Source organism: Ammospiza nelsoni, chromosome 1 (genome assembly GCF_027579445.1).
Source record: "Ammospiza nelsoni isolate bAmmNel1 chromosome 1, bAmmNel1.pri, whole genome shotgun sequence".
Classification (NCBI taxonomy): Eukaryota; Metazoa; Chordata; class Aves; order Passeriformes; family Passerellidae; genus Ammospiza; species Ammospiza nelsoni.
Genome location: NC_080633.1, coordinates 40254165 through 40268991, shown reverse-complemented (window position 1 = coordinate 40268991; position 14827 = coordinate 40254165). Strand labels below are relative to the sequence as shown.

The window sequence follows — 14827 nt, the reverse complement described above, 5'->3', positions numbered from 1 at the left end:
ACCTAATAATATATTATTACCATTACTGGGGGTACCTTTAACATAGATCTGTTAAAGTATTTTAGATTGGAAGGGACCCCTGGAAGAGTGTAGTCCATCCTGCTCAATGCAGATACAATTAGATCTGGTTGCTCACTGCTCAGGGTTTTGTCTATGTCAGTTTTGTATTGAAGGATGGAGATTCCACAACTTCTCTGGGCCCCTCTGTAGTGTTTGTCTGCCTTTGTGATTAAAAGTAATAGTAATAATAATAATAACAAGTTTTGGATCTATCCAGACTTCCCTGTGGTTTAACTTATGTCTCTTGCCTCTTGCTCTAACACTGTGCATCCCTGAGAAGGATCTGGCCAGGTCTTCCCATTGCAGGTAGCAATCAGATCTGAGAACAGGTGGTCCAGGTCCCTCTGACAGCTGCCCATGTATCCCTGCAATTCATTGCTCACAAACTGCTGCAAAATGCACTCTCTCCCATGATCTAGGTCATTAATAAAGACATTAAATAGTACTGACCCAATCCCTCAAGGTTGACTCCATCTCCCCCATCCCAGGAGAAGGCCCCAGGCACTCCTGAGTGTGTCTGGGAGTGCACAGCCACAGTTCCCAGCAGCAGTTCTGTTGGGTCAGTGTCAAGGATAATTGTTCCAGCTGATGCTGGAGGCTGTGCTCTGGTGTGGCAGCACCAAAGCTGCCCAGCCTCAAACTGTCCCAGGCAGCATGCTGGCTGGCATTACTCCATAAATACCAGGGCAGGAATTCATTGGTGGAAAAGAAACAAGTAAATAGAGAATGTTCTTCCTGTGGCTGCTTGACTCCTGATGCAGAGGCACGTCCAGACATGTTAGAAATCACCTCACTTGTGCCTCATGTGATGATGAAATATCTGGAATTTTTATCCACCTCTCATCTCATGCTGGAGAAGAAACTGGATTGGGAGAGGAGACAAACCCAGTGGTACTTCATGGAGGCCAATTAAAATGCAGTAACTTATCACCATCAACTTCCCATTTTATCACAAGTAAGTACATGTATTAGCTTTATTTTTTGTTATTGTTATTTGCCATATCTGAGAAAATAAGGTGCAGCAAAGCAGAAAATGAATCAAAATTAATAGGCACATCCTTCTGTAACGTTTTTCCATGCAGGCTCTTTAATTTATTTTTAACAAGGTATTCATTAATTTTTTTTTTCCTGCATAATTTTTTCCTTATGCAGGAAAAATGACAGTATCTTAAAACCCAATGTCATTCTGTGTTGGAAAATGGCATTGTTATGGAGGTTCTTGCCTCCAAGTTTTGATACTATCTGATAACATTTAATTATTATGGCACATTTGTGAGTGATTCGTGAGTAGGAGAATATACGCTTGATTAGGGTGGAACAAGTTGATAATCTTGTGTATGATTCATAAATGATGACACCTAGGAAATGGAACCTACAAGAATAAAATTTTTAATTACAGATTGCAAAATACAGACTAGTGATGCTGATAAGGTATTTGTTCATGCTTTCTAACTGTCTGATACAGTTCTGCAGAAATACTCACAGTTCTTCCATTTGCTTCAGGCTGTGTTTTAAGCATCCTTCATGAGAAACATCTGTAGTTTACCTACCATATATAATCTCAGAGAATTAATTTAAAAAATACAAGGAAAATATTTTTGCATAGCAAAATTGCTCTTTGAAAATTGTTATAATAATTCCAGTATAAAGTTATAATTTACACAGCCACTCATGTCTGTTCAGATATTGCATCTCTTAGATTCCTTTTGTCAGGGCTCAGTAGCTTGTACAAAGAACCTCTGTGTAGGAAAATGGTTTTCTAGAACACTTGGTACCAAACATTCTAGTTTTCACCTTCCAAAAATAAGTAACTTGTATCAATGGTTAATATTTTTTTCAGGAGTTTTTTGACCTATCAGTCTAAGATCATTATTTATATTACACCATTTTTTTCAATAAAAAAGAATGCCAAAACCTGCCAGCAAACTGTAACAAACCACTGCCTTTTAAAATGTAAGAGATATTGGCTTGAAAGGAAGATACAGAGTAGGATTTGTAAGTTAAGATACTATAAGCAACTTTTCCCATGTGTTTTTCATTTAATTTTTCTTAACCTACAGATTTGGAAGCTTGTTGTGTGCCATTATCTTTTGTATCTTGATATAGTCATTCTCTTGCATAATTGTGATGAAATTTGCAAAAAGATGTGCTATAGATGTAAAGATGCTAGATTTGGGATTTTGATGCAGTTATTGTGTCTTTGAGAAAAGAATGCCCTCTCTGGATATTTGTGATATATGGTAGAATGGATGGTTTTACATAGAAGTTAGAATACTTATGTTTTGTATAAATACTTGGAAAATATACCTATCTACAAAACTGCCTGTGTGTTTTAGGCAATAATGGCCAGTTTTCTCAAGGAGAAAACTCTGAAGTTCTAGTTCCAATTGATATTTTTTATGCATATTAAAAGAACAAGAGATTCTGACAAAGACCCAGAACACTGAAGAAATGGAGGGGAATATGGCTTAGTAATGAGACCTGATGTTGCAAATTGTTATAAATAAGAATAAATCAGGCTAGGATCTTTCAGATTTCAGAGATATGTTACAGGGCTTAGAAACGGAAGGAGCCATGTTGTTTCTTTCTTCCTGGTATTTAGGAAAACTTTATAAAGTTGAAGGGTTTCTAATAAAGAGAATAATTATTCCTGAAAAGTTTGCCTTTTGAAAAAAAAAAAAAGCAATGTTCTGACTAAAAGTGCTTGGAAGAATTTCAAGCAGCTGCTCCTAAAATAAAAGCTCTGTGAGATGCAGACAGCCTAATTTATCTTAGTCAAGGCCCCAGCAAGTCCACACCCAAGTAATTTGTCATTTTTCCATGGTGTCAGAGAATTTGGTGTTTCTGCCATGTAGTTCAATGTTTTGTTGAAGCCAGCTAGCTTATATGCTTTCTCTACTGTAATATACTTTTGGCCTCCTTTTTCATCCCAGTTTTGTTATATTGTGAATGTTTCTGAAATTAGGACTGTACTCTCTGTCCTTGTATATGGAACTAAAGAACAGAGATATTTTGGAGCCAGAATGGAATTTGTTTTATAAGTAGTTTAAAACTACAGTTTGGTAGCTGGAAAATAGGCAGTTGAAAGGCAGGTCAGCCCATTAGTTACCTTGTGTGGTAAGGAAAGCATAAAATCCATGCTTGAAAATAATCCCAGTAAAAAGAATCGTCATCAGCTCTCGACACAAATTCTTATATTTCCTAGTTTTCCACAGAAACTGTTTATGTTAGAGCAGAAACAGATATAGGGGTGACAGGTGTTTGATAGAGCTTGTGTGTTCAGTTCTCAAAGGTTAAGGTTACTGACATAACACATGGTACAGAAGACCCAAACAAGTAAGAATAATGGCAATAATTCTTTCTCGTTAACATTAATAATTCATGTTGCAACTTTCATTTCAAGTTGATCAATATTATATTTTCATGCTCTGGGCAGGAAGAGGTGGAAAGGAAAAAGGTAGTTTGTGTAAGGTCACCAAACAGACCAGTAGCAAATTTGAATTTTCTGTGTTCCAAGGCAAGGATAAGTCTCAAAACCGTAGTTGATCTAACTAATGAATTGTCTTTCTAATATTTTCCTTTGAAGAGATAAGTGTATAGCCAAAAAATTATTTGATTGCTTTTTGAAGTATAAAGATTTGAAAAATGGATTTTGTCTGTTTAGAAAACAGTGAAAATAAGTCATTTTTATTACTTTGGAAACATGCATTTCATTACATGGGCATCATCCATTATTGTTTCATTTACTGTATATATCCTAACAGGTTTTCAACTTTTCTCTCATTGCCACATTTTTAAATGTAAAATATACATATACCTAAAACAATATAGAATGATGAATATTCTGTTCAGTCCTGTCTTTTGAATGTGGTAGAGGAAAGTGTAAGTTTTATAATTGGAGTCCATCAGCTAGAAATATGAACCTTTTATACCTTCTGCTACTCTGAGAATATATTAAAAATGGGCAGACATGGTAGACTACCTGGATGGTCAGAACAACTTCCTTTTCTCGGTTTCTGTAGTTCTGATCTGTGTATAAGGCACATATATTCTGTCATGTTCTTTCTCTATGCTTTTCTGTATTCTTTGGGAATTTAAGCTTATTTTAATTTTTGTATCAATAATGTTACTAGAATACCCATTTCATTTTAAATTCATATATGCAGATCCGTGTACTCAGAACGAGTTCCCAGTTGCTTAGAGTAATGGGGGACGATGATACTTAGATAATGGGAAAAATAGGTCCAATATATTTTTCTGAGTGTAGTCTGATCTATGGAGTGTCTCCCCATTCCATGTTAGTTGGGGCTAATAGGGAGTCAGAATTGATTAACTGTGCTTGGTTTGAGCAGGTTCATTTAGGTTGCGCTTAGCTGAGTGCTTTGTCCTAGTGTTCAAATGCATGAGAATGCCAATTAGCAAGGCTGCTCTCTGCATTTTCCTGTTTTCACACTTGGACTGGTCTTTGCCTAACCCAGCAATCTGGTATATAGACCACAGTGAGGCATCTTTCATCTAGATAGGATTTTTAGCTGCAGGTCAGCACTGGCCCTCCCAGGCTAGGTCTGTAGGTATCAAGGTGCCATGCTACTGGACTAGGTTGGTGCTTGCAGAAAACATACTCTGATTATTCTTCCTGCAGGCAGCTTGGCTACAGCCCATGCTAGGAAGCCTGACTATCTCTCCTGCAGAGGCTCCTCAACTCTTTGTTGGCTGAAAATAGTAAATGAAGAAGTGTAGCTGTTTTCAAACTATATGTAAATGACTAAATTTAGACTAAAGAACCTGACCGAACCTGAAATAGCTGATGCAGCTTCCTGACCTTTATCTCTGACATAAACCTTCATACTCCACATCTAGATGATTATGAGTTGATTGTATTTTGTATTTTTGAGGATCATAGCAATATGATGGACAAAGAAACACAACATAATTTAACTGTTTTTTCACCCAGTCATTTTTCCCCATGTCTAAATTCAGTTCTGCTCTGCTGGCAATTGTTGTGCTAATAATCGTGTCAGTTTCTAAGCATCACCACATGCATTACAAAGTAGTACTTAATTAGCAATTCAATTTGAATTAATCAAGTTTTTTTGTTAACTCAGAAAAAGACATAAAGATTGGATTAATGTTCATTTTAATTTCCTTTGTGTTTAGAAATAGATTTTGTGCCATTCAGTGCATAAGAGAGTTCTTTCTTAAAACCGTGTGTGTGTGCAGCAGTTGTTTTGGTGTTTGTTAAAGCAATGAGTATACTTGAGTTTAAAACACTTGGCAGGCAACAGGTTATTAATTTTTCAGAAATATGGTCAATATAGAAGATTAAAATATTTTTGTTAAAATTATCACTGAAACTTGTTAAATTTTTATAAAATAAAAATGTGGATGATCATGACCATACACTGCTGCATACATAAACCTTTGGAAATGAGCGAGGACTCAGGAATGTCATGAAGACTTCCACAAATTGTTTTCTAATTCTTCCACCTTTCACTCCATTGTAACACCATTCTGTTCTGCTAATTAAGGAGCAGGTACTAGAACTTATGCCTAAATTTTAAAAATGTTGGTGTGATTAAAAGAAAGGAACCTTTTAAAATTGATACTATTTAACTTTGGAGAATAAAGCGACAATACGGGAACTGTTTTGAAGGTATAATTTTTTTATAATTGCTGAATGTTTAATTTGTTAGTGCATCAAAGCTTTTTAATAGAATTGCAGAATGTAAGGGAGGAAGAGTTGTCAAAGATTATCTTGTCCATTTCCAAGCCTTAGAGTTACCTGTCACTCCTGACAGGTATTTGACCAGTCAGTCTTAAAAATGTCATGTTATAGAAACAGTTTGGAAACAGCAGAAATGCAAATACTGTCTTTACAGTCAACAGTGATATGCCTGATTAAGTATTTTTTTTTTCATATGAAGATAAAATCGGCATTTAGTCGGTTGCTTGCAGAAAATTTTGACCTTTGCTTGAAAGGGTTTAGACTTCATGTACGTCTGGTTTCCAGGAGACATTAGATTGACTTATGCCTGTGCACCTATGGGATGTATATGACGCTTGGAATTTTCAGACCCAACCTAAAGTGTCATATAAGGACTCTGATAGCACTGAGTCCAGAATATCCCCAAAAGCTCTTTGCTGTGTGCATTCAAACCTGTTACACAGTGAAATATGAACCCATATTTCTCTCTGCAGGATCCCAGATAGATGCAATAGTTTAACACTTAATTACTGAAAATTTCCTCCCCACAGTGGAAGTAAGTAAAAGTTATATATGGTTTTTCTCTTATGTTGTATCCCCCCAGGTTTTTTTTGTTTTTTTGGTTTTTTTTTTTTAATTTTATTTGAGCTGAATAATAAAAAAAGTGGAGAAAGAGAAGGAAAGAAATGAGAATAATCAGAAGTCTACAGAACATGACTTAAGAAGTAAGATTGTCATGATTTTAAGTGTAGTGATCAAAATTGGACCTAATTACTCCAACTGAGAATCTTCTTGGTACAAAGTAGAAAGAATACAAAATTTTCAGAATTAGTCTCTTTTTATATATCCCAGTATGATGTCTACCTTTTCAGAACAGTATGGTATTGTAGTATAATCAGTTTCTGATCCAGTGAACTCCCCATGTCTTTTACTGCAGAGCTTCTGTCACCCGTCCTTCTCTAGTCTGTGCAGTTGTATGGTTGTTTCTTCTTGCTCTCAGAACTTTGCATTTTCCCTACTTAAACTACATCAGTTCTTTTAGTTTGTCCAGTTTCTCAAAGTTCCTTTGACACTAGCTGTCACTTTGATTGGCACAGCTCTGTGTGTGATGTATGTGCTGCAGTGTGATACACAATATGAATGGATCACAGTCCAGGCACTTCTAATAGGCACTCTGCCTATCCATTATGCAGATTGTCACTGTAATTCAGTGACAGCATTCAGTGCTTTTGGAACAAGGTCAAAAAGGAGCCTGATAAATTGTGCTCACTACCCATTTTCAGTTTAGCAAACACTCAGAGAAGTTACCAGGTTGAGTACAGTTTTATGGTCAATTATTCAGCCAACTGAATCAACTGGTCGTGATTTTGTCTAGCTCACACTTCCTAGCTTTATTCTAGGACCTTATGAAAAACATTGTCAAAAACCTTGCTAAAACCCACATATGTAATATCTACTTCTTGTTCCTAATGCACAGGAGCTGTTACCATCTTACTGAAAAAGATATATTGGTTTAGCTTGGTTTTTCCCCTGTCAATTTCATGTTATATATTACTTTTTTTATGGGTAGTTTGCCAGTGGAAATAGGTTGTAATTTGTTCTTGTTTTTGTTTTTCTTTTTTTAATAGAAATTCAATTGACTAGCATAATGCTGTGATTGTAAATGTCTCTAATAAAGAAGATTAATTAAATGCTCTTTGCAAATGCCACTAGAGAGCTCTATATTTCATGAGGACAGAAAAGTTAATTATTCTGGACAGCAGTATAACAAAACAGAGCTAAATAAAAGATCAGTATCTTTATTTTATTTCAACCTACATTTTCCTTTCTTTTTCTAAGAGCTTTTAGATTCTTGTTGGAAGTCAAAAGCAGCAATTCAGGTTTCACTTTTGCAAAAACAAAGTATATCTCAATTTTAGTGTTGATAGTTACCAATGAAGAGATAGGGCAAGTATACAGGATCTGAATGAATACAGAAGTTTTCCTCATGGCTGGGACACAAATTTACAGAGATGCTTTTGCTCAGTAATAATGGTAGATAAATGCTGGAAAAAAAATGTTAATTGGTTCATAATTTGAACACTTTTTTGTGGGCGACTTTCTCCTTAGCTTTCCTTTTCAGCTGTGTTCTTTATACAAGAAGGCAGAATTTGTTTCAAAAATTAATCTGATGAATTGGGAAACTGAGGCACTAGTTTATAAGGAAAATGTGAAAATACACTGTATTAACTGATGGAGCCTCCAGAGAAATTTGTAAAATACTGGACTCTAGAATCAAGTGTAGTTATGAGCATAGTTCAAATGAATAAGTATCAACTGAATTCCTTTTTTAATGTTTGGGATATTTTGAATATTCCAGTTTCATAGACAGATAAGCATCTGTCTTTCTCCTTATCTGAAAGAAGCCTCTCTGAGACTTCAAGGCATATGAAAGTGATTGTTTCAATGTGTTGGAGTACACTTTACTCCATGCACTTACAAAAAAATTATGTTATTTATAACCTTATATCCTTATGTAGGCCATTTTGGTCCCTCTGCTATAGTGAGCAAAAGTGACATTGAATTTTCCTTCCATTCTCTTCTAGCCAGGGTACTTTTTTCTTCTAAATCAGCCAGTGTCTTACTAAAAAGAGAAAAAGCAGTACATAATATCCCTTTTAAAAAATATTAGCTATTTTCTAGGTGGAGTAAAATATATCACAGCAAATTTATTTATTAATCTCAGATTAGTAATGAAATACTATAGTTTTCTGTGTTCAAGTGCTTTGTCAATGGGCCAGATTTTTTTTCGGGACAGGTTATAGCTTTACAGTTTGCATAACTGCTTTAACACTTTAGGATGTGTTCCACTGATATTTTAAGAGTTTCTCTAGTAGGTCTGTCCATTATTTTCAGGCTGAGGTCTATGGAATTCCATTCAGACATCTCAAACAGGTTTCCTTTCTTAAGGGACAGTGGGATCTGGCACCAGTTGGTATCAGATGTCTTTTTGATCTTTTTCTCCCCCCCTCAACTCCGCCTGATGTACAAGTTATTGTTAACAATGAATCTTTTGAGTATGAGGTTCAATACTGAAAATGTTGAAAGGAGATTTGAGTTTGAAATGTCCATGCAGTTTGACCCTTCTCTGTCTTTGCTTTGATTCCTTTGATGTGGAGCAGGTGGACTGTTTCTCTTCAGTAACTGTGCACTGACTGTTCAGGGCACAAGAAGTGTGTTCATGTGTGCCAGGACTGGAGTGCTCTCTTAAAGTCAGCTTGAGAGTCATCGTTAGTGATTTTCATGCTGTGCTACACTGCAGTCTATTGTGGCATCTTGGACATAACCTCAGCCCAGTACGGAAGTATAAAATGACCTTTTTCCACCTGAATTTAAAGAGAAAACCTTAACAAGCCATCTCTTGGCTTGTTATAGATTTGGGACTAGAACAAAGGATGGGGAGGTAGTTGAAGAAGATCATTATGTAGACAGTGTAGTATATGTAGTATATGTAGTAATGCTCAGGGATACAGTGAAGTTTCTGAGGAGTAATTTTCTAGTGCATTCACTCCTCTGTGTCCTAATAAAGGCAAAATACTTAATGGGAAAAACTTTGAATGACTGTTGTCCTAGATACAAGACAAATTTTATGCAGAGTCGGTAAGAATATAAGTTTTAGGAATGTGTTATCATCTGAAATGACTTTAATATTAAATATACTAATTTGTTTAATCTGATATAAATATATAATTAATCTCCTGTCCACCTTTATCGTGCTTTACTTTGACAGGATGGAGTAAAAAAAATATGAATTTATTTATACACAACAGAAATAACAGAAATAATATGTGAAGATTTGGAACAATAGGAGATCATAAAAAGTCTTCCTTCAAAATATGTTGCATTAAAATAGAAGCAGTAGCAGGGACTGGGGATTTCTATTCATTACAGAAAAACGATAAACATCGACAGCAGCAGGGGCAGAATTTTATATGCATCAAATAACAAACAAGATGCAGCACTTAAATGTTACAAGCAAATAATTTGTATTCAGTGTTTTGGTTTTCTTAGATCTGCTTTGATAATGCTAGCAGCATTTGGTCATTTCAACCTTTATGTCTCTCTAGCATCACATCTGTATTGCTTTGGTGCAGCCTAGCTTTAGGTAGCAGGGGGGGTCACAAAGATGGATCCTGTGGGGAAGCTGCTGGAAGCTTCCACCATGTTTAGCAGAGCAAATACTGATGCCTGTGAAGAGGGACATGATGCTGGCCAAAGCTGGGCCAGCGAGAGAGGCTGGTAACTTCTCTGTGATGTCATATTTAAAAAGAAAATCAAAATAAAGTTACAGGTTTTGTTTCCAGTCAGAGAAGAGGAGGAGGTGAGAATATGTGAGGGAAACAACATAGAGACACCAAGGTCAGTGGAGAAGGAGGGGAGGGGAGGAGGTGCTCCAGGTGCCAGAGCCAAAATTCCTCTGCAGGCTCTGGTGATGACCATGGTGAAGCAGCTGTGCCTCTGCAGCCCATGGGGATCCATGGGGAATGCAGAGATCCACCCACAGCCCGTGGGGATCCATGGAGAATGCAGAGATCCACCCACAGCCCGTGGGGATCCATGGAGAATGCAGAGATCCACCCACAGCCCGTGGGGATCCATGGGGGATGCAGAGATCCACCCACAGCCCGTGGAGGAGTGGGTGGGTGCCTGGAGGAGGCTGTGATCCAGTGGAAGACCTGATGGAGAGGGAGGGCCCTGGCTTCCAGGCTGGAGCAGCCTGTCCTTGGAGAACTGCACCCTGTGAAGAGAGACCCATGCTGCAGCAGTTTTGGGAGGACTGTGTGCGCATGGGAAGGACTCATGTTTGCAGCAGGTGCAGAAGGCTGCTGCTCATGAGAGTGGCCCCACGATGGAGAAGTTCATGGAGAACTGTTTCCAGTGGGAGGGGACCCGATGACCTCACAGGGGAAGGACTCCTCTCACAGAGCAGCAGAAGAAAATCCCAGTGCTAAACTGACCAAAACCCCCATGCCTTGTCTCCTTGCACTGTTGGTGGGAAGGAGGGAGAGGCTGGGGAGGGAATTGTGTTTTAAGGACTTATTTTACCTCTCATTATCCTCCTCTGATCCTGTTAGTAATAAGCTTCATTTTGCTACAGAAGTTGCGCCTGATTTGCCCTTGAAATATTTCTCCCGGTCCTTATCTCACTCATGAAGCCTTTGCTAACTTTTCTTTGCTAACTTTTCTTAGTTTTCATTTGTATGTGCAGGTATTTTCTCTGAATGACAATGAGATAGACATAGTGGACAATTCAAGCAGCTCCAGTTCAAATAATTTGGAAGAGTCTGCTGTTGGTAAGATTCTTCAAGAATGAAATGTACAAAACTTTCTAACAGTGAAGCAGTTGTTTAGTCGAATATATGAGGCTATTTCATGATTTGTCACAAGTTCACAATCTGCTGTTACCTAAGTGAAGAAAATCACTGTGCCTCTGTGACAGCCATGTCCAGTTTCATACATTTGGTACCACCAGGGCTTTGTGTAGTTTGTCCCCATATTTTGCAGTAGCAACTATGAAAACTGGAATATTATTGAGCTTCTTGAGAAGGAAGATGGTTTTCAATTTAAACATAAGATGACTAATATTGATACGAAACAGATGGAAGAGTGTGAAGAAGAAAGTTGAAAGAGGCAAGCTTTAGCTGTCTGGAAGAATTGACTGAATGGAACTGAAGGAATGTGCAGATTTAATTAGAACAGAATTATGTGGCAAACAGCATTAATTCTGCTTATAGTTATTTATGGTAATCAAATTGGAAAACACCAGCTGTGTTGTGTGCAGTAACAGTTTTTTGGATTATATTTCCAATTTGAAAATTTAAAAAAAAATCAACTCAAAAAACAGTAGCACTAACCACTATGAGTTTACTTGCTAGATTGTGAGCTACCATGACCTACCTATTAAATGCAGTGGGATTCTGATTAGTGAAATCCAAGTGCATTTTATACTAGAGAAAAAAGAGATGGGTGTTAGAGTTAAGCAAAATTTAAGGTTTCCATTAATAAAATATGGGGATGATTTAGACGTACTTTTAAAAGGTAAAGGGAATGTAGTTGTCTGAAGATTTGAAAATATTATTGCTGCAAATGTCCTAGGCTCCAAAAAACCTAGAATAACATTATTTGTTTGTAATCCTATTTGGTAGCTAGGTTTTATTTCATATTTTGGTCCAGATACTGAGGAGCTGGGATGAGCTCTTATTACAGAAGCTATTAGTGCAGGGCAAATAATGATGTGGTAATTCTACTTAAAATCCATTAAAATGATTTGCTAATTGTAACTGGATAGCCTGCCATTCTGAAGGCTGGAGGACCTGTGGCTAGCCAGCCCTGAGATTATTGTCAAAATTTTCTTTAAAAATAATAATTTTAGAAAGCACTTTTTTGTGGCCCCATTCTTGTGCTAAGAGAGTAACAGGAGACGGTTGCAGGATACAGGAAAGCCTTGAATAACTGTGGGAAGGGGCTGCATAAAATGAAGCCCTTGAGAAAAAGCAGCCTTCAGGGACAAAGTTGTATTCTGTGTTAACACTGAAGAATAACACATTGTGTATCTCACAGGAATGCAATTCTTTGTGGCCTAGCTCAGCATTGTGCACAGAAATTTGAAGCCTTTCTGTAGTTTGTAACTCACCACACCCAAAGCATTAGTGGTAATGATTTCCTTGTAGCTAATTTTTCTTTGTTAAGATTTTGACTTTAACAATATATCAGCTTTTCCTAATATTTGAATGTTCCGAGCCATGTTGCCATAGTTTTAATTAAATATTTTAAGTGGAAAGATTCCCTCAGTTCTTATCAGTCCCAGGAGCTTTAATCAGCATTTCTAGAAGTCATCTATTTTTCTCCTGGCAGAGAGTCTAATTATTATATAGATACTTCAGGATTGCTTTTTCAGGAAAATAACTGCAGTATTACATTCTTAGATCAGCTGTAGTTTCTACTTCATGTTGAAGTCAGTGTTATAGATCAGTTGTAATTAACGCTGGAAAATGTTTCTACTTTTCAGGGGTAAAGAAAAGATAACTTAAAAAAATATAAATTCAGGATAATTGGGTATTGCTTGAGAAATGTTCCATTCATTAATAATAAGTGGGTAACAGAGTTTGAATTATCGGCCATGGTTTTGTCAAGCATGTCAGCATTACAGGGGAAAATGTGGCCAACTTTGATCTAGCTAAATTGGAAATTTCTAAAATGAAGATGAGAGTTTTAGTTTCAGGTATATTGATGAGGATTGTAAAAGGATTTGTCTAATCATGCTGTCATCACATCACTCTCAGAGAAAACGTGATCATTCTAATTTGAAACTAGGGTGGTATTTTGCAAAAAGGTGTGGTATGCTGAGCTGTTCAGTAGCACAGACACTGGTATGGATTTGTCAGTAATAGGGGGAAGCTTTTTTATAGTCCCATATTGTCATAATATTTTTAATGACTTTGCATACTCAGTGTTTTTCAATTATGCTTTAAAAAAAGAATTATTCTTCTTAGTACAGAAGGTATGGACAATGTATTTCTACATGACCAACTCCTTTAACAACATTGCCAAGTTCAGGGTGTGTAGATTCTGGAATAGTTGCTCCGGGTACTTGAAATGATTAATCCTACAGGAACAAAATTCTGCACATTTCAGAAACATAGAGGCAGCAGTGACAGATGCATTTTTCTTTTCCTGAAGTAATTATAATTTCAAATTATGAAGATTGACAGAGGATAGGGACATACTGAGTCAAAAAACTGTGAAGAATGATGGGATGGTAACAGTTTATTAGTTGCACTTTTTTTCTTGGTTTAAAATTACAAGGTTCCCAACTTTACCTTAACTTAGTCATATTAAAGGATTTTTTCTTTTATTTGGTTTACAGCGTAACCATATCTTCACTTCTGTTGGTAAAACCAAATAGCAGGAAAATATGTTATATGTCTTAATGCATAGTAGTCCAGTAGAGCCAGTGTGTCAGTTGGGTGAAAGTTGAAAAATTTACTTTTTGTCTGGGAATGCTCTTTTGGACAATATTTTTTGTTTCCCTTAATTGTGTTCATTTTCATCACAACCAGGACAGTGTCCTAAATACATTGAAGGACAATTCTCTGTAAAACCTGCTATTAGAAAACCCTGGTCTAAGGCTTTATTACTCCTAACCTTCCTCGCAATATAGAGGTAGCATGCAATAGATTCTTTTCCGAATTGCTGAGCCTTTTCAAGAGAATAGTAAGTCTCAAAACACAGTCCTGCTGTGCAACTGGATCTTGTTTAAAAGTTTTTCTCTTACCTCATAATTTCATTTATGCTTCCACTATTTGGAGGAATCTCTGCACTTTTATATCTTGTGACCAATAAGCAAAGATACTGATATTCAGGATTCCTTTCCTGTAAGAGTATTCAAAGTTACCATGTAATGAAGACACCACAGATATGCCTGAACCATATTCTAGCGATGTAACTCTTAAAGGGTCTCCTATATCCTTCTTTGAGAAATGCAACTGGTTTACACAGTGCCAGGACTTGAGTATTGTGCAGGTAGTGCTCGTATCCAGTTGAATAATTGAGGATTTCTAGAACTAGGATACTCTCAAAATAGGAACTCAGTGTGTTTTATGTAGCAAGTGGTTTGGCTCATCACTTAGGTCATGAATTTAGGTCATCACTTCACTCTAAATTTAACTATTTACTTTTGAGGATAACAACAACACATTATGAAATAAACCCCCATTCACTAATGTAATTTGTTTTCTGGAGCTTGTGATTTGGGCTACATTGCAGACAGCAACCTTATATCTTGAAAGTTCTGTAGTCACAGAGATGAGCCTTGTTTTAAAATTCAGACCAGTTTTATTTGATAGATTTGGCGACTTGAGAAGACATTTCTTCTTTATTAAAATGACTAGATAGTTTGGTATGTTTTTGGAATAAGATTGTCTGACATCTGCTATATATGGTTTTCTGGTTTGTGAGGAGAAAGTTTAGGGAATGTCTTGAAAATTATCATTGCACCAAGAAATCTATCATTTGAGCAATGGA

The 14827-nt window shown here is 36.7% G+C and overlaps 1 protein-coding gene across 1 annotated transcript in view; it reads left to right on the top strand.

Annotated features, from left to right (window-relative positions):
* The window catches only part of NEK10 (NIMA related kinase 10), a 79317-nt gene that overhangs the window by 49298 nt on the left and 15192 nt on the right, over positions 1–14827 (top strand). The window contains 2 exon segments of the mRNA XM_059493384.1: positions 784–1015; positions 11013–11097. Coding sequence (XP_059349367.1) covers positions 784–1015; positions 11013–11097 — 317 coding nt within the window.